The sequence below is a fragment of the Lates calcarifer genome, linkage group LG1 (assembly GCF_001640805.2).
Source record: "Lates calcarifer isolate ASB-BC8 linkage group LG1, TLL_Latcal_v3, whole genome shotgun sequence".
NCBI classification, from domain to species: Eukaryota; Metazoa; Chordata; class Actinopteri; family Centropomidae; genus Lates; species Lates calcarifer.
Window position 1 is genome coordinate 25,105,803 of NC_066833.1, and position 21,364 is coordinate 25,127,166.

At 38.3% G+C, this 21,364-nt stretch overlaps 1 protein-coding gene across 1 annotated transcript in view; it reads left to right on the forward strand.

Annotated features, from left to right (window-relative positions):
• gpr39 (G protein-coupled receptor 39) overlaps positions 1-21,364 on the forward strand; it is a 28,802-nt gene that overhangs the window by 5,948 nt on the left and 1,490 nt on the right. Inside the window, 1 exon segment of the mRNA XM_018696684.2 lies at positions 21,073-21,364. Coding sequence (XP_018552200.1) covers positions 21,073-21,364 — 292 coding nt within the window.

Consider the following 21,364-nt stretch of genomic DNA (forward strand, 5'->3'; position numbering starts at 1 on the left):
GAATGCACCGGAACAAGTCAGATCCATGGAGGCCCAACCCCACATCCCACAGGGCTACAACAATGTTTAGGTGGGTGCTACATGTCAAAGAAACATCCAGATGAATGTCAAATTTTCCAGCAGAACATCGTGTTGTGACAAAATGATCAATGTTATTCACATCACCTGTCAGTGGTTTTAATGTTGTGGCTGATAGGTATATGTATACACAGTGTGTAAAACCTGTGCTGACTTTTGTCTGAGTCGCATTATTGGTATGGTAGTGCAGTTGCAGTGCACAGAGATTTGAAAGGTCTGCACTGCTTTCATAATACACTATTTAAGAATAATGTAGAAATGAATTCAGGCCAGAGAAACGTAGTAGATGGAAACTGTATCTAAAAACAAAATACTCCATGAAATCCTGAATTAGATAAGGAACGAGATGAGGCAGATGAAGGAACGAATATGAGGAATGAGAAAGAACAGAAAACACTGAAATAAGAACTACAAAAATATATGCAACACTACTATTTTTGCATCTTCATATTCTTTCTAGTCACATGCTTGTGTGCATTAGCTGAATATTTGCATACATGCTACTTTCTGAAAATAAGCCTGAATAGCATTTCCAAATGATACTCTATATTCAGAAATACTGAAGTGATATTGCAGCATCAGGAAAAAGAATATTATTTGTCTGAGCTCAATAAACAGTGAAATTGACTGGAATCTACCCTCTCCATATTGTTTGGAAGAAATAACTGTTGCCATGTCATACTGCATATACAGTATGTGTTTATTAGGTGGTTCCACCCTTTGGAGTTTTGTTTTTATTCAGCAGCTAATCCTTTATTAGGCTTAAAGTATACTAAAGGGTTATTCCAAAGTGCATAGAGAAAACTGATGTTTTTAGATAAGGAAGAAGTGGAAGTCTGCAACTAAAACTCGACAGCCTCGACTGATTTTTAATCAGGCGACATGTAATGACATTCCTCAGTGTGTGATCGTCATTTATGCAAACAGTTTTCCTCTGCTTTATCTCAGTAGGAATTGTGTGGGATGTTTACTGTACACACTCCCAGCTTCACATCTCTTCCCTCTGGGTTTTTTGCTCTGCTTATAACCAACAGACTAGAATATTGATGTTTGTATAAATATTGATGAGTACAGATATGGAGTGAATTGTGTGTTTCTTATACTTGAGATACAAGTCATGATGGTTTAATATTTAAACTTATATTGTAAACAAATTTGTAGTAATTGAAGTGATTGTAAAATAATGAAGATCTTTTTAGTCTAACAGACCCAGCTGAATACCTAATTATTATTTCCTAAGAACGATATAATGATATAGCAATATAATCACCTCACCTGCCCTCCTCTCCAACATTATTATGTCTGTCATATTTCCAAATTCACAACAGCTCAGTCCCCCATAAACAACAACTCAAGCACCAAAACACTGTGAACTGGACTTCATCATCTTCATAATGGAATATTACATTTCACTGAATATTACTAGGGAGGTCATGACATAGTCTGCTGGCATCAACAGTATTCGCTCACGTCCTTATTGACTGCTGGCTTACTCTGTGCAAGAATTATCTGAGTTCGAATTGAATATGAATTGAATTGTTATTGCAGTTGGCAGACAGAAAAGACCTGCTGCAGATTGCATTGAGTTCCACTCTGATGCACACTCGAAAAACAGCCGTTCCTGTTGTAAGCACTGATGTCAGTTATCTCTCAAGTGGCCGCGTTGCTGCCACCGCTCGACTTTACCTTGAGATAATTTTTAATCCCGGTTGGGCTCTGCGACTGTGGAGAGTAATTAAAAGCAGAGAACATCCTTGTTAAGTTGCCCACACATAACATCCCGGACAGAAGGTTAATTGCTTTAGATTGCTTTTTTTTGGTCACTGTGAGCCAGCATTTGCAAAATGAATATTAATTCTGTTTTGGTGCCTTCAGCCTTTGGCCTGTGAGCCTTGATTTTTGCAGACCATTTGTAATGGGAGCACTCACTGAGGCTGAAGAGATGCAGCTCCGACACTGGAGAAAAATAAAAGGGGGTGCTATTGTTATTCTTCAACACTTTTTTTTCATTATGCGTGCAGTGATAATCCTGTGCCTTCACCCATATTATTACTGCTGAGTATCCAACAATACAAAAAATTATTGAATGAGGTGAAGAATTATAGCTATATGCTTTGTAGCACAACTTCCATAGTTAGTACTGTATCACATGAACCTTTGTATTGTGTGTGTGTAACTGTGACATTTAGCTTCAGACCGGAGTAAAATGCAGAACAGCTCTTCATCCTGTATAATTACTCAGTTATTTGAAGTACAGTTGACTGCTGGTAAACAACATGTTTGTGCACTCCCGCTCCAACAAGTACATTTAATAATCCCCTGTGTTGGATCCTTGTGGCAGACACCACCCACACAGTACCGCACACAGATCCAAACACAAAATAATTTGTTAAAATTATTTGACATCTTCAGTTGTTTTATAAGTGGACTCTTAACATTCACCCAGTTGTGAGATCAGCTCATTGTGTTGCGTTGTACATACAGTACATACTTTTCCTCTTCAGAAGAAACTTTCCTGTATTTCAGTGAGCGATCAATTGGAAGCGTATAACTGTATTTAATGAGGTTAGCAACAAAGGAAGACTTTGGTAATTAGGCTCAATCAATGTGAAACATCTTCATATGATGAAACAGGGTCCCCCACAGTGTTGCACTCAGACGGTGGTGGAGTAAAACCAGCAGGTGGATGATCGAAACTTTCAGCTGAGTCTCTCTGGACATCCTGGTGGTTATGGTGGTGATGGGGACGTGATGAGGGTGCAATAGTTAGGTCTGAAGGACAGACTGATAGAATTGCAATAATATTTAAATAACCAGAATTTGGGGACTGATCGGCTCAAGGAACAGAAAGTAGAAAGATATGGTGACGTTGGAATTGTGAATTTAGAGATTTTGATGTGGGAGTGCAACCAATTAAGTGTTATTTTTATACAGAGATAATCTTGTTAATGTGTGAATGCATCTCACAAAAGACATGTGCAAGATGTGTGAGTTCCTGGATTACAAGGCCCCCTTGTAACACTGGTCAAGTTCAAATAGGGCTTTTTTTTTTTTTTTTTTTTTTTACAGGAACAAGTGTTTATATTAAAAAAGGAAAAAAGGCCCCAGTACCAGTGCAGGTACTGCAGAAATGATAACTCATGAGTCCAAACATAATAAACTGAGGCCAACTAACAGTGGAAGAGAATCTCAGTGTGTCTTTTCCCTTTAAGTGGATTCAAAACTTTCTTGGTCTTGCATTGTCTTGCCTGCTCCCATCATCCACTTTCCACCAATCTGCCCGAAAGGGACAATAGCTCACAGAGTGCTGCGACAGCCCAATTGCCACCCATGAACCTCTCTTCTTCCAATCGATGGGGCTTATTTACTGTGTTTGACTGCAGTTCCTGCCTCCCTGTCGACCTGTTTATGTTGCATGGGTGGCCTCTTTCAAACCCTTTTACTATCAAATATAAAATAAACCTTTGGGGAGGATTTGTTGAGGCTCTTTGGGCAGGTCGATGAATGTGCTCACCATTCCTCCTCTCTAGTCCCCCCTCTTGTCTCCCAGCTTCCACTCTGCGCTGAGTGACAGCTGCATAGTTAAGCAATAAGCTCCAGAGCCCTGTGGCCCCTTGGCAGCCGACATAGCTAAAGGCAAACCTTCCTGCGAGTGACAGTCTGCACTCACCAAGCCGCCTGGGAGACAATCCCGCTGATGGCTGAGAGGGTGACTGTGTAGCTTCATGGTGTGTCAGGGCTCAGAGGGAAAATCACAGGCTATACTACGTGGGTGTGTTTACTTATCTGCTTTACAACACCATACTTTACAGTGCCACACACACTGATATGCTGCAGCATGCCATCACCTACTGCTAGGATTGAGTAATATTTGGGTGATGTCATCAGATGAACAGTCTCAGATTTTATTCTGATAACTTTTTCACCACATTTGGCCAATGGGACAAGAACATCACACAACTCTGACTTATTATCACCTAATGATGTTGTTGTGAATAATTGCTGCCACATATGCCATTATTAAGACCAGAGTTCACTGTCCAGCTAAGTCTGTTTTGGTATCCAACAACTCCTGAGGGCAGTGGTTCAGAACTTCCTGCCCTGGACTGCGAACAAGGTTTATGAGGGTGGTGACATGAACCAATGATATTTGCAGGCTCTAGAATCAAAACTAAAATTAACTGAATGATTCTAAAATGCTTAGAAGAGCTGAGGGCAACTTATTTGTGATAAAATCACAATACACATAATCATCATAATCTATTGTTAATGTAAAAATACAAGCTGATTTTGAGTTGTAAACCAGCTGAATAAACCTCACTAAACTTTTAACTGACAGTTGGAGTAGAGACTTCAGTAATGCTCTCAGCCTCAAACACAGCATGCAGCACTAAGACCCTGTGAGGAGATTAGATGTGTGACTTACTGGTGTGCTTCACTCACAGCACATAACTCTCACTGTGGGAGACTCATCAGGACCACACTCTCTCGTATGTACACTAATTAGTATTTCATGATATACTGAACCATTTTATGGCATACTCATAATCTTGTTTTGGCTTCAAGACAGCACTAAATAAATCAATTAAAATACATTTTTACATTAGATGAAATTCAATTTCTGCCCATGGGTATGAGAATGATGACTATAAACAGAAAAATCGCTCTTTGTGAACTGTAGTCAAGACCATCTTTGTCTAGTTCAAGTTAGTGTTCCAATCCAAAAAAATCCTTATTATCAGAGAATGATAGCATCTATTGCGTTTTTTTTTTTTTTTTTTTGGACAGGATATGGATTAAATACAATAAGAGTCTACAGCCTCATGAACTGCTCCGTGAAATTCTACTTAGGCACAGTGGTGGCTTTGAGTTCAGCACTAACGTCAGCATACGAACAGGCTCACAGTGACGATGCTAACCTGCTGATGTTTAGCAGGTATAATGTTTAATATCTATACCAAATTGTTTTAACATGTAGGCATGCTAACATTGGCTAACTCGTAAATAGTTTAGTTGATGGTCACGGGAATGTCATTAGGTTTGAAGGTTTTTGGTCATAAACCAAATTATCCAAATTGATTATGTTTCCAAGCAGCTGCTGATCACTCAACAAACTGTAAGTTAATGCATCACTGATGCTTTCACAACAATTAATGATGAAAAATCTGAGAGAGAAATTAATAATGCATTAAAGGCAAAATTTCAAGTCTTCAGATCCAAATCACATCTGAACACCGCTCTGCTCTGTCTCTTCAGGAATCAATCACAGCACACCTAAAGCTGGAAAACTGCTCTCTTCCCTAACGAGGAGCCTTTGTCATGTTGGATGTTGCTGAGAGTGAGGCTGTAGGCATAAGAGTGAGCAGGTGGGAATGGTGGAGCTTTTTAATGTCTTGTGGGACGCAGCGCTTCAAGGAGCTTTGCCTCAATCAAAACAAACTGGCATGTTTTGCCATGTTAACTCTTAAAAAGCAATTAAATACAGGAGATGAAAGCACAGGCTGTGCCCTGTAGGATGAATGATGACTAACACTACTATGTCATTGTTGCTAAAGGACACATTTGTTGTAGTTTTTCTTCTGTGGCAGCAATGTCTTCATGATGAATTATAGCGCTGCTAGGCCACTATTACGTATATATAGAATATACATATATATATATATAAATATATACAATCCACTGAGCCTGCTAGAAGCGTCTTCATTGGCTTATCTCATACGATGAGACAAACCCCGAGAAGCCTACAAACTCCACCCACATCTCTCTTTTCTCCAGCTGCAGCATGTAAATGCTGTTGGCCAGAACCTTAGCAACTTTAAAGGTATAAAAACCCACCATACACTACCTGCTTAGCAACAAACAGCAAAGTTAGTGACTGGCTGATGAATGTAGTGAAGCATTTAGCCGCTGAAGAGCCAGAGATTTCCTTCAGGTACTGGAGATAAAAACAGAGCTAAAAGGAAAGTGAATATTGGGCTTACATTCATTAAATGGAAAAGCTCCAAATGAATGATAATGTTGCTCTGTGTCTGCTGGGTATATAAGTAAGTAACTGATGGTTAACATGTCAGCCATGACAACTTTAAAGTGATAATGTTCTTTACAGCTTGTTCAGCTGCCCCCAGGTGACCTTAAATTTGGAAAATATGGTCTATTTCTACCAGGGAGTAGATCAATACTGCTTTCATATATGTGTGATAAAGAGCTGCAGAAAGCAGCCCATTAGCTTACATTAGCATTTAAAACTGGAAACAGAGAAACATATGACAAAAATCTGCCTGTCAGCACCTCTAAAGCTTAAACTTCACAGTTGTTCAATCTAAGTATTAACGTTGCCTCTTTTTTTTTTGTTCTTGCTGTTGTTTTTTCCACTCTTATTGTAATTGGTATACCTACATATTCTTTAAAAGCATTTATGCATAAAATGCAAGACACAACAGATCATATGCTCTAGCTATAGTATTTCACATTTGGGCTGTTCAGCACAGTAGTCAACACAATATTGTCATCATTTTCATCTTTATTTTGTTAGCACTTGTTTGTTTCCTGTTGTGTGATAACACTGTGTTGAATGTTACTATTAATTTCCTCTGTTTACTAAAAGCCTTTTATAGCCACAGCACAGAGACATATTTTGAATGAATCTTTTTATTCTTGAATTGCTCATGGTTATATTACAGTCACAGCAGGTTTGTGTGTGTGAGGCAATACCGATTACCACATTTATTCCTAGATTATTTTCTGACTAAACAATCATAAAACTGAAGCTGTGAACAGTAGCTGACTGGATTAAATTAACTGCTCACAGCTGCTTGTTCAGTTTACTTCTACCTCTAATAACAACAAAAACTCTAATGAAAAAAGATGAGTCCTTCACAAGAGGTTAGAAGGCACCATAACATTATTACTGGACGGAGATAGCAAATGGCCAGCTGTACTAATGCAAGAGCAAGTCCAGCCATGATAAATCTTTAATGTGATTCATCATTAAATAGACTAAACCTTCCTGGAGATCTGTATTTGTGGTTGTCCTTGCACTGATAGCATGTTAATTTGTGACGGCTGCTAATATACATGCATTCCAGTGTCTATTTAGCCTGGACTGTGAATGCCACTTTCAGCTGAAACCATATGTAAACTATATACTACCTGTCAGTAGTTATGGAGTTGTTTCTTATGTGTTGCTTATTGCTGAAGATATCTGTCCACACTCATTGATTGTAAAATGTGACTTAAAGTATGCATCTGGCATTCAGAATAAAAGTGGGTAATTGCATATATTTTTTAAAGAAATGTTATGCAGTATTTTCAAGTTGAAGAAGGTTGAAGACACAAAGGCGATGCCTTTGACCACTCTGTTTTTTCTCCTTACTTCTTTTCCTTCATCCTACCATATACGGGTAATAGCCCATAATCGATGGATCCATTCCCACACCAATTGTTTTTGTCCAGTAAAAAATAAATAAAATAAAAACACACAGAGAGGTAACACTGGTCTGCAGTGGAACAATGAACAAAGAAAAGCAGAGTCTTCCATAAAGTCAGCAACAATTGCTAAGTTATTTTTTTTTTCGCAGTCTATTAATGAAAGGGGAAACTGAGGCATTGTGTTCAGCTAGGTCTTTGTTACCATGCTCACCCAATAAATGAAGTATTGTTATGACACCTCCATTTAATTGTGATTAAACCAACATCTGTTTCAGCTTGGACTCCTCTCCAGCATTAGTGTGATTGATGCAGACTTGTGTGAGATGAGGTGATTAATAACACTAGATTATGCACTTTTTGCTTTAATTCATAGAGACTAATCAAACTTAGTGAAGTGTTATTGAGAACTGAAGTACTTCCTGCTGGTCTTGCCTGAGTCTGGTATCCAGAACACTTTTTTTGATATTTTAAATTTGTCTTGGTTTCTTACCTATAATGTGTTTTAACTCTGTAATCTGTGTTTGGTGAAAATCTCCCCAATTAGTAATGTATGGGTCTAATTAAAATGCCACAATGCACATTAGTTACATGGATATTAACTATTTCCCTCCACATGAGATTACCTATCATTGTATCACATACGGGTCACTTTATGCTGAAGCATATATAACCAGCTGCATCATAAAATCTTGGCACACATGAACATCACCATAGAATCATTGCAATGCACTGTGCCTGTAATATACAGGACAGACAGTGAGCCCTGAACAGCCAGACCTTTATGCTAGTTTAGCACATGTGAAGGTACAAGTACGAAGTACAAAGTGTGCTACCATTAGTATATAATTTATGACACTGTCAAGAAATACTCTATCTTCTATGACTAAGATATTTGACCTTGCTATTAACTTTAGGCACACTTCTGCTCAAGTAGAACCCTTGAAATATAGATCTTTTGTCGTCTTTACATCTAATTATCATAGCATTACTTTGTTCAGCACTAAATCTTTTGTCACAGCCAGCACCATATTGAAAGTTTATACACAACAGATGTTGTAGACCAGCTCTGCAGGCAGAAAATATGACCACGTCACCTGCATACATAAAAAAGATTAATAATGAGATTACGAGACACCACCACCAGCTGTTTTATAACCATCCTGGCTAACCCCCTGTTATTGATATGGAAGTGTCATCTATCCTGCATGTTTTGAAAGTCACATGAAAAATTAAGAATTTTGAGTAGATTCTTTTAACATTATTAAAAACCTGTATGTGATTGGTCCCAGATTTCGTATTGTCATCCAGCTCTCTTGTAGCTTGAAAGACCTTACCGAGGTCTTATCTCATTAATAGATTTTTTCCGTGGTAGTATCAACTTCTCAAAATTTCTATTGAGGATAAAATTTACATTTTGAAACTAATGCACAGTGGACTGATATTTTGTTCTTCATCCTTCTTTTAGCTTCAGCATTGCTTTAGTTTAAAGTCCTCTTGTTGGGTCTGACCTTGGATTTGACTAAGGTGACAAACTGTATCAACCTTCAACTGCAGAGTGGAAATTTATTGAGGTCAGAATGACAGTTGAGGGTAATGCTGTTTACATAATTTACATAATTTATGGATCAAACGAGTGAATCTAACCCAAACTCACACACAATGAAACATAGCCACACACTTTAAATGTCAAACAAATGTAGACTATAAATGAATGTGAAGAAAATTATTTGCATTAGAATTAGACCACAACTCTGTTCAACATAACATCCTCTCCAAGTTTCCAAGATAACAAACAAGAATCTCCTGAGCTGGATTATCTATCAACAGACACCCATGTCTCCATGAGAAAATCTCTTCTAAAAATGATTAGATTAGTTCCATTATGAATGATATTCCCCTGTGACTTACCCAAGTTATTCAAGAGGTTTAATGACTGAGGATCATCTGTTAGCCTCCAAATTAATTCGTTCACACTCTTCCTGGATTTCGGCGCAACAGTCACTTCCTTCTCCATTTGCAGTGGGAGAGGAAATCATTCAATTTGTGCCTGACAGACTCAGAAATGAGTTTAGATTTTCTTGGTCTGAGAGGCTTTCGTGGATAAGATTTAATTAATTCAATGCAGTTGTTAGACAGTGGGAAGAAACCTTAATTGACCTTTTTCAAAACCTATTTGCAATCAGTCTTCATGGGTTAATTTAACTTTTATGTATAAAATTAGTGATTGCCATGAAGGACGTGATTTATGGTAGAAATGTGTAAGTGTTATCAGACAGTGTTTGACTATTTATAATTAAGGATGTTTTTCTGTGATTTATGCCTACCTGGCGCTGTCTGAGTTGGCCTGCTTGTTAAACCCACCCATCTGGCAATCCAAAAACTCATTATTATGCGATGGATATGCCAAACTTTCAGTCTACAAAAAGCTCCTTTATACTCTGTTGGTGTAATTCATCCACAGTGCTTTTGTCTGCTTTCTCCTGGCAGTGTGTGTGGGGTTCAAGGGATTTTTGTATTCACTGTCACAGGCTTTGATAATGTTTATCTTCATCACAGGTTGCTTATTATCCACAGGATAGACTTTGGATACAACTTCATCCAATGTCTGACGAGAAAATCTAAGCAGATCAATAAGGCGGCTGCTAGATTATTTACTCATCTCAGTGCTGTGCATGACATAGATTTTCTTTTACTTTCATTTCCCTCACTAGTACAGTTGTGGTTTGTATTAATGTGCGGCCAGACATTTATTCACTCACTCTAAATTTTTGTGTTTCAACACACGCATGCAATTATTATGTAATATTAAGTATGAGCCCATGAAACAGAAGGGTAATAATATCATTAGGTGAATAATTAAATACAAGTTTCTTTAATCTCCAGTCATTTCATAATAACAAAGCTGAGACCACCAATCAGGTCACAGAACAAATTACTTAATCTGTTTTGATCTCCCTTTTCATTTTTGTTTTTCAACTACTTTTTATGTCTTGTTCTGTCTTTTGGCATCATGTGTGTGTGTGTGTGTGTGTGTGTGTGTGTGTGTGTGTGGTCAGGGCATTATTCTAATTGTGGGGACCTAGAAATACATATTTTAATTGTGATCATTGATTGTGAAGATTCACATGCCCTTGAAGATGAAAATAATGGTATGAAGGTCACAGACTTCAAAGTTCTCTTAGCTGGCTAATGTCAGTGTTAGCGTGAAAATACTAAAATACTAATCTAATCTCCAGTATATGGATGATTAATAAATACACTGGCTAATGTAGCTTGCCTCAGCTAAGCAGCTAGTTGAAAAGACTGTGTTAGTGTTTCAGTCAGCTAAGTACCACTCATCTCTCTTTTATTTGAATTTATTATATTAACTGATTGACAGTATTTTTTTTTAAATAACTCATTGGAGGTTTAAGGAAAAGTACAATATAAAACTTTATATTTTACATTAAATTTTAATTTTAATTAAATTCATTGATTTATTAAGTTATATTTCTTGACTGTGTCAGATCAAGTCAGTATTTTGGTGGTTCATTACACTAAATGTCCTACTGATGCAGACTGACATAAACAGCTTCTGATGGTGAAAACAGTTTCTAATCATGCAGCGAACAAGAGAAGCTCATTCCTTAACTTTCCCCTCATCACGCACATCTGAGTAATTTCACCACACGTTCATCTTCTTCTTCATTAACACTTTTCATTTCGATAGTTGTATAGATTTGAAATATGCTTTAAATCAGTATGCAATCAAGATGGTCATAAAGCAGTTGCAGCTACTGATGAGTCTTCAGTCAGGCAGTATGCTTATATACTGGAGGAAATATTTCACATCTCTTGATTATTCAGTTTGAATCTACAGAGGCGTTTCCAATCATGGAAATGAAGGGCATCAATGATGTGGTGATGCCCTCTATTTGAAAAGATCTTCACTGAGTTATGAAAGAAATTTAGCATTTTCAAAAGCTCTGCTAAACATTCATGTACCGGTTTATGCAGGCAGTGCAGGTGTGGAATTTCTGGAGCAGACGGTCTGCTTCCAAAAGAGTTAAACAAAGGAGTCAAGTCAGCTGCAACAGCTGCAAAGTTTCCAAATTGATCATTTCAAAGTCTTTGCTTGTGTTGTTGAATATTCAGTTGATTACAGGGGACTTAGACCCAGACTCTTTAGTGGGGGAGATGTAGTTGTTCTGAGTCACTGGTGGTCAGCCTCTTCTGTTTGAAAGCACATGTAGACAAACTGATTCCAGCAGAGCTTCAAATTGATCAGATAAATGATTTATCAGTCAAAAGTTAGTACAACAGTTGAAGATTGACAGATATGGTCTGGGTGTGATCAGATAATCCGTCATTCATTTGTAATTTAAAAACAACAACAACAACAACAAAAAAAAAAACAGTCAGTCTGTTATTTATTTCAAAACCAAAAACAAATATGTATAATTTATTTATATTACTTATTTGTAGCTGATAATTGTGTTGGTGTCTCGCCATCAGCTCTTTGAAATATCATTTATTGATTTTAATTGTAATGTATCAACAACATGCGAGTGCCTCATACATGCACAAGAGTGGAGTGCACACATGCACTTTGACAACTTCAGCTGCATGCACTCCTCTTTGCGGGGACATTACTGAATTTTGCTGACTCAGTGGCAATTTTCCAGATGAACGCCTGGCTGTGATCAACGAGCCAATGTGACAGGTAGAACCAACGCTCCCCCATCTTAAAGAGAGATACTGCCATTTCATACATGATCTGTTGCCTTGATCAGAGTCCGACCACCGATAATAAATGCAACTAATCAGTAACCAGTTGCTTCATCTGTCTACGTGACATTTTTAGTGGCCTATTCAAATTTTGAACTTTGTAAGTTTTAAAACACCAGAACTAACTGCCAAAATGTATCATACCCCCAAGTTTTATTGAAACCAGATCAGTGCAGTGTGTGATACATTGGAACAGTTAGTGTCATTTATAAGGATGGGTAGATAAAGGATGGCAAGCTTTCATCAGTTAGCCCTCAAGTGTAGAAAACTGAACTTTTTAAAAGCTGCAGTGTTTCACCAATGGGTGGGGGTGGAGGGGCTGGACTGCCATGACCCATTGTGCATATTACTACATATATTACATATATTTGTACAATTAGTTGACCTGCCAGTTGGCAAAAAAAGTTATCAGCAACACTTTTTGTAAAAGACTTGCTGCTTTCCTCTGTTCATATTATTGTATTTTATTTCAAACATAGGACAGGATGGTCAGTGTCCCTTATCTTCTTTGCACCATAATGATGTTAAATGCCAGTCACTAGCAATAGTTAGTGACGCCCAGCAGATGTTAGGAACATATTATCAGTTGTGTACCTTAGCATCATCAGGTGTTTCAGCCTTTTAAACATAGATACCCTCAGCTGAGGCAAGCCCACCATAGGTTGATCAAGCCTAGGTGTATGTCCCTAACATCTTGGGGCCCAGTTGGGGTCTTTCCCCTTGAGCCAAAGCCATTGGCTGCAGCGCTCTGCAGTCTCAGACAACTCTTTTATAGTCTGATGCAGGCCTTGTCCAAGATACCAAGCTCTTTAAGCAACTTGATAGTGGATGTTGCAAAAAATCCCCTGCTGCTAGACTATTGCTCTCCAGCCTTGTTGTTCTGCCTCGATTGCCGTTTCCACATATAACAGCTTCTTCCTCTCATTTGCTTCATCCGCAGCATCCTCTCGGGGCACTGTGAGTTCTATAAAGTAGACGATGTGCAGGGTATTGGACCAAAGCACCCGATTCGATCTTAGGGTGGTGATGGCAATTTCAGGTGGGACTGACAGATGGTGGTGGATGCAGACCAACATCTGTCAGTCCCACCTGAAATTGTCCCAGTCTCCCCCCAGTTGACCGAACCTGGTCAAAGATGGAGCTCCTGCCCGACCCTGTTCCCTCTCTGTTCTCCCTCTGTTCCGGAGGTTATGACATTGGTAGAAGTTCTTTTGGTTTTGATTGCTGCTGCCAGACTTTTCAGTACCTGATTGTGTCTCTATGTGTACCTGCCTTGAGAGAGACTCACTTTGCATCCAATGAGGATATGCCTGAGGGTAGCTGGGGTTGCGCAAAATGGGCAGGATGGATCTTCACCCACTGCTGGAGCTTTTTTGGTGAGGGCAGAATGTCATAGGTAGCTCTGAGTAGATAGTGAATGCTAATGGGGAGATCATAGTAGTAGTAAATCAAATATCAATGGATTTTAGAGTGTTGCTTGAAAAAATATAAGAAGCCATCTTTGGATGTTATAAATTTAAATTCAAAATACCACAAACCGATTGCTTACAGCCATTACTATACTGGCCTTGTAGACCCATCAAGGTTTGTGGCCCTTGGCAGTGACCTGCTTTTTTCAGTTGGTAATCCAGCCTTGCTAGAGGGTAGAAAGTTTCAAAAACAGTCCACATTAAGATGGTTAAAATTGGGAATGTATGTTTTTCCCTCCATTCCATCTCTCTGTCCAAACTGAGATGGAGTCTGTTTCCAAAACAGGGTTTTTCCAAAATGGCCTCCACAGTGTGTAAATCTGAAAACACTGGCTTGGTATTTCATGATATTGTAAGCCAGCCCACTTAGGGTTGGGGGCTGTGTGAAGACATTGTTTAGTTGCTTCTGACTTGATTCTTTCATTTTAAATGCCAGCTGTTGTCATTAACTTGGACCACAGAGAGTAGGAGGACACTGTGCAATGTGCTGTCACTTTGCAAAATGCAAACTGGCTAGACAATGTGGTGACAATGACGTAATGACTTGATCAGCTGGGCTCTCTGTCTCACTCCTTACCAGATGTTGGCTGAAAGATGATTTGTTGTGTGGCAGAAGGAGAAGAGATTTAGCAGTTATCATGTTGTTCAGGTGTCTCACTGCGAACGCAGGTCTCCCCATTTTAAAATTAGATGGCTGTATCTATATACTACCAGTCAAAACAGTTTTACAACAAACCCATTTTCCCAGTTTTTATTGAAATTTATGCTGCTACTTCATCTATCTGCCATGTTCAGTTGGGCCAATGCTGTATCCAGAATAAATAGTGTAGGAAATGTAATACTGCCTGCTTTACCTTTTTTAAAAATAAATAAATAAATAAATAAAATAAAATAAATAAATAAAAAATCAATTGTTAGGAAACAATGTGAATTTATTGTATCTGGCAAATTGCAATTTGTTGATGCTGAACAAAACTGCAAACTCTTCTCAAACCTGTTTCATTTATTTACCTACATAATATCTCTCTGCTTGTTGTAACAAGTAACATTCACTTGGTTTCTCTGGGCTTTGTACTTGTTTACTGGAAATACCTGCCTATGGTTAAATGGAGGAGTTGATGAGAATGGTGAGACTCAACAATAAAGTCTGTGTCTGCGATGTAAAACCACAACAAGCTACACTGAACCTAAAAGTTGCAGAGATGCAAATCTGGGTGCAGAATATATGTAGGTGCAACATTAAGAGCAACCAGTTTTATTTTTGTTTTGCCATTTGATATAATGCTAATATCTGAAATATAACAAGTTTAAAATAAAAAAAAAGTAATAATGCAGATAAAGAGAAAGTAATAATGGCGATTGCAGTGCAAAACAATCAACCACTAATGATTGTGCCTTTCATTTGTGAATCATCTTCTCACATTAAGTAAGAATAGTAGTGGTGTATGAGACACAGTTTTTAAATGCTCAATCACAACTTTATGATGTGTCATCACACCATGTTTCGTCAGTGCTGAAGATTGACTTGGTGGACACATGTGGACACAGCTTTTTTTCAAACTTTGATTTTTGAGGATATGAATTAGAAAAAGTTACATTTCTGCGCAAGCAAAGTACATGTTTTTGGTTTTTTTTATAAAGTTGTCAATAACAATTTAATGTTTATCAGTCATTTCCACAGGCTTCCACTCTGTAAATGTCCCTGAAAAACCATGAAAGCATGTAAAACATTTAATGAAAGGCATTATGCATTTTGACATTAAACAGCCTGTTATACTCCATTAAATACTCAACAGATGAGCCATTCAGGAACAGACTGACATCCTGGTAGCTTGGCAGGATGTTTTCAATCACAAGATTTGGACACATTTCAGCAAGTCACAGTTAGGATGCTGAATAACACCCTCAATATTACCTCCTGTTGGACCCATAGATTAAAATAATGGTGGGCTTGTCTTTTGATTACAGAAAATGCTTGTGTAGCCATAAACTTGGGATGTGCCTCGCTGACCAATAAGTGTTTGGGTTTTTGAAAAGGGCATGAGAAGAATAAATTTGACAGAGACTCATTAAATTACCATTGTGCTTTTAATTATCTATCAAATCTTCAGGGATAAATGGCGCATGGCAGCACTGTTTAAAGGAGTGGCTTTATCCCTTCCTTTGTCTCTGCTTATTCATGTATTTTCTGTCTTTCTTCAGCTCTTATGTGACTAATGTCATTAACTATGATAGATCTGGACTGGAGTTAGCAATACTGATATTTCATTTTTTAAAATAAAATGTCAATGGAATGACATTTTTTTTTTTTTAAAGAAAATCATTGGAGTTCCCATTTGCATTTTATTTGCATTTTTTATCTTAAAGCATTAAAAGCAGACAGTATTTCAGTCGTACATTGTCAGTGTGTGATGCACAAGATTGCGGTTTGATCGTGTTTGAAGTGTGTTTGTGAATATTCTGCTTGTCTTTGACAGCTGTATGTAATTTCTTCAAAACTGGCAAAGTTCTGAGACAGACTGTTTTAAAAAGTAACTATTAGGGTGTATATCTTAGGTTGCATATAATATACAGTATTTGCCTTGCATTCAGCTGATTCTCACTCCTGTCACATACTTCATCATGAAGTCTGCCAAATAAATCAATAACACATTTCTTCACTTTCAGCAGGTGGCATTTTCACTTACTGAATGCCATTGCATATAAATGGGATCATATTATTTTGAATGACTGAAAAATGTAAATAAATGTAATATTGCAACAATTACAAATAATCAATAAGCAGTAATTAGTTGATTACTTTAATGTCAATGCACAGAAAGGTCAAGATCTCTGTCAGGACAGAGAGATGTTATAGCTGAGCAGATGACGTTTTGCCAAGGACAAACATTATACAGAGAGCTGTATTTGCATCTGTTTTCCTTATGTCTTGTTTGCATTGCTTAAAAGCCATTGGACCAAAACTAAACCTGTGATGATGGGGCGGGTGAGCCTGCTGAGCAACAGCATGTGTTGCTCTGGAAACGGGGCTGATCTTTCCTAACGCCTAGCAGACTGGAGTTACATCAGAAAGCTGATGGACTAGCATCTGGCCCACAATGAAGCTGTGTTTCCATATGTTGAGAGCTGTCATGTGCTGACCTTCTCACAATGACAATGCTAACACAGAGATGCTAAGCAGGTTAGCTATTATTTTTGCTTGTTAGCATGCTAACCTTCACTAATTTGCAGCACATACAAAGAACAACTGTGGTTGATGGGAATGCCATTAGTTGTGCAGGTATTTGGTCATAAACCAAAGTTTTTGACAATTAACGTTTTGACCTGAAGCCAGAGGAACAGAAGTCTGGTGGGATCATGAATATACAGTACCAGTCAAAAGTTTGGACACATCCTCTTGTTCAATGTTTTTTCTTTATCTTTTTTATTATTTTCTACATTGTAGATTAATAAAAATCATTTTATATTTTAGATTCTTCAAAGTAGCCTCCTTTTGCTTTGTTGACAGATTTGCACACTTTTGGCATTCTCTCAATCAGATTCATGAGGTAGTCACCTGGAATGGTTTCCAACAGTGTTGATTGAGTTCCTAGAGGTGCTACCTTCACATTCACGTGGTCCAACTCATCCCAAACAATCTCATTTAAGTTTAGGTCAGGTGATTGTGGAGGCCATGTCATCTGACACAGCATTCCATCACTGTCTTTCTTGGTCAGATAGCCTTTACATAGCCTGTAGGTGTGTTTAGGTCATTGTCCTGTTGAAAAACAAATGATGGTCCCACTAAGGGCAAACCAGATGGGATAGTATGCCGCTGCAGAATGCTGTGGTAGTCATGTGGGTTAAGTGTGCCTTGAATTTTGACAGTGTCACCAGCAAAGCATCCCAACACCATCACACCTCCTCCTCCATGCTTCACAGTGGGAACCACACATGTAGAAACCATCCATTCACCTTTTCTGTATCTCATAAAGACATGGCAGGTGGAATCAAAATCATCTGGACTGTCATTTCTCTTTTCTTAGTTGAGTGGTTCTTGCCATAATATGGATTAGAACAGTAGTCAAATAGGACTATTCACTTTATAGAACGGTGTACCAACCCTTTCTCTGCACAACACAACTGATGGTCTCTCACACATTAAGAAGACCAGAAATTCCACAAATTAACTCTTGACAAGGAAGCTGTCGTTAAAGCAAAAGGTGGCTTCTTCGAAGAATCTAAAATATAAAACATATTCTGGTTTGTTTAACACTGTTTTGTTTACTGCATAATTTCATATGTGATCCTTCATAGTTTTGATGTCTTCAGTATTAATCTATGATGTAGAAAATAAGAAAAACACTGAATGAGAAGGTGTGTCTAAGCTTTTGAATGTATATGAATACATACCAAGGTTGTTGAGACATTCACTCTAAACCACAAACTTCATGGTGTGCTAGAGGAAAAGTCAGATGATCACCAAAGTCTGTGTTCAGACAATATTTACTATGGTAATACATTCAGTAATCTAATAATTAGAACCATGCTGCAAAATCATCAAGAACAAATCTGCCAAGATTACTTACCTGCAACTTGTTTGTTTGGCTTTCAAACATGGTAGATTTATTCATACTGATCACTGAGAAGCACACTTCTTTCCTAAAGGCTCTAGTGTTTTTCTCCAAGGAAAGCATTTTAGTGACAAAACAGCTTGTGTTCACACATCCACCAGCATTTGCTGCACTTTTGAGACCTTAAAGCAGAGCCAAGTAAGTCCAAACAATGTAAACAAAACAAAATAACATAATTAAAATGCACTTCAAGTTGATAAAATCCCCAAGTTTCCACAAAAATACAGAGGTCTTGCACTTGGTGCCATCAGTGGTAACTATGAATACTGTCTCTCGCAAAACAACTTTAACTCAGACATCTTTATGCAGTTCTTCATTTTCATGTAAACAAACAAGACTGTGAAAAAAAACTCCATAGGTTGTCTGTGGAAGGAGCTTATTATGACTCATAGTTACATTTTATTGTTAGGCGATCAATAATAATTACAAGCAAAGGAGGAAATCAGACCTCAGTAGGTCCATGTTAGGAGGATGCATGGGTCAACAAAACACAGGACTTTCACACAGGAGACTGCAGTTTGTTTTACATGTGAACCTGATACTTAACATTGTTTTTGAAACCATGACCATTCTACAACCTTAACTGCATGCTTATTATTGTAACCATGGTAACAAAAGTCCTCTAATCTTAACGAGGGAGTAGTTTAGTTTGTGCCAAAACCTAACCCAACCATGACTATTACACAATGCTAAGCACATGTTTATTAATGTTACCCTGACGATGATGCTAATGGAGGTGTTGCACCAGCCACTGGTTATCCTTTTATGGGTTGCATCCAATGGTAGGGACAAGACAAGAGGACTTGAAGAAGGATTGATTGACCTCTTGACTCTTTGTAAAGAAAATGTTTCACATTAGTTTTTTTCTTTACTGAAATGACACTGGAATAAATTAATCTCCATCTTGGATGATAGAGTATTATAAATAAATGTGTTGATATATCTGTTACCCTACACAGAGTGATGTCTCAAGCCAGATAGTTTAGTGAATTTTGAAAGGTTGTTTGGTAACTGTGCGGTTCCCATTAAAAACACTGCAGGAAATGGATAAACACCAGATTAGAGAAGGAAGACAGTTAGACTTTCCAAAGAGTAAGCACATGACTCAGACCTGACAGATAAGAAATGTCAGCAGGCTGGTTTAGCAGTCAGTGAGGCCATCAGGTATCCTGGAGGTCAGTGCACTGGTTTACACTTTTGGTAAATCAGTAGCAAAGCTACCCAAAGCTGCATGGTACAAGTGCTGTTGTTTATTTTTGGTAATACTTTGGAGCAACTGCTGTACATTTGGACACAGGATCAGACTGGGAGGAATTAAATACCAGCAGGTACGATGAACCTGATTTCAACCATGCCAGTTTGAATCAGCCCATCATCTTCACACTGAAGGGAAAGAGTGATGCTGTCTACATTACAGTGTTCTGTCAGTTTGGTGATTGAAGAATACAGTGATGTCAACGCTTCAAACAAACGGGTGTCATTGTACAGGAAGTGCAGAATTGCTTGGAGTTCATACAGCACCTTAATTAAAGAATAAATGAAATTAGTCTTGGAGGATAAAACACTTTTTTGAACTGATGCCCTGTGCATGAAGTGATAATTAATGGTGTTCAAAGATACTAGGCAGAGAGTCTAAACAGACCATGGCAGCCAACTACCAGTTACTGGCATGATGAGACAAAGCAGGACTATAAAATGTTGCATTTACTCTGGAATCATATTTGCTATCAGCCTTTCTAATGAAGCCCTCCCCACACAAGCTGAGTTAACATTGAGTCCAAAGTCCCAAAAAATAGGTATAATTACTGTATACCTGCTTGCTGTATTTATTTATTTTATTTATTTACTGCTCTGACGGACTACACACTACATACATACATACACACACACACTGTACACCACGCACCTTAAATATGGCATTCTATTTGCACTGGACTCTGCACTGGACTTGAAGTTTCCTCACTGTGTTTTTTATTAGCAGTGTTTTTATTATTATTCCCAATATTTATTGCATGCCTTCGACCCTTTATCTTAAGTTTGTTGATGCTGCTGGAACTGTGAATTTCCAGTGTGAAGTATCTATCTAATCTATTTTTTAAGGGGGACAAACTACAGCATGACTGTACCCCTTCCAGTAAAATTTTGTTCTTCCTTGTATTATCTCCTCAAAAGAATAGTTCAACATTTTGGAAAATACACTTATTTACTTTTCTGCTGAGAAATGGAAGAGAAGGTTGATACCACGCTCATATTTGTCTGTTAAAAATGAAGCTAGAGCCAGGAGACAGTCAGTGTAGCTTCGCATAAAGACTGGAAGCAGGGGGAAACTCAGCTAGCCAGACTCTGATCCTGTAAAGCTTGCTAATCAACAAATTATGTACTGGGTTTGTTTGACCCACACAAAAATGACAAGCTGTTTTACACCTAGCCTGGCACTGTTCATGGGTGAAGCCTCTCAGTGACAAGACTCAAGGAGGTTGTTGCACCTGGCCAGGAAGTAGTCCAGCACATAACATCCCTAAATCATTTTGTTGTTTCTCCATGGATTTCACAAAACAGATGTAATGTGTTAGCTGCTTCCTCCCATTTCCAGTCATTATGCTCAGGTAAGCTAATGACAGATGACAGATATGAGTCTTCTGTCTGCAGCAAATGAAATAAATGTTAAACTATTTCTTATTTTGCCCCTTTGATTTTTCTTTTTGACTTCTTCTCAGGTCTCATTGTGGGATCCTTGATGGTATGCTGGCTTCCCAACCAGATTCGCCGCCTTATGATGGCCGCTGTCCCCAAGTCCCGCTGGACTACTTCTTACTTCCAGAGCTACGTCAAACTTCACCCTGTGGCTGACACCTTCTTCTACCTCAGCTCTGTCCTAAACCCTTTCCTTTATAACCTGTCCTCCAGGCAGTTTAGGGAGGTCTTTGTCCAGGTCCTGCGGTGCCACCTCACCATCGAGCATGTGAACAAGCGAACCTTGCAGAGCTCCCATGCCGCTTCGGCGCGACT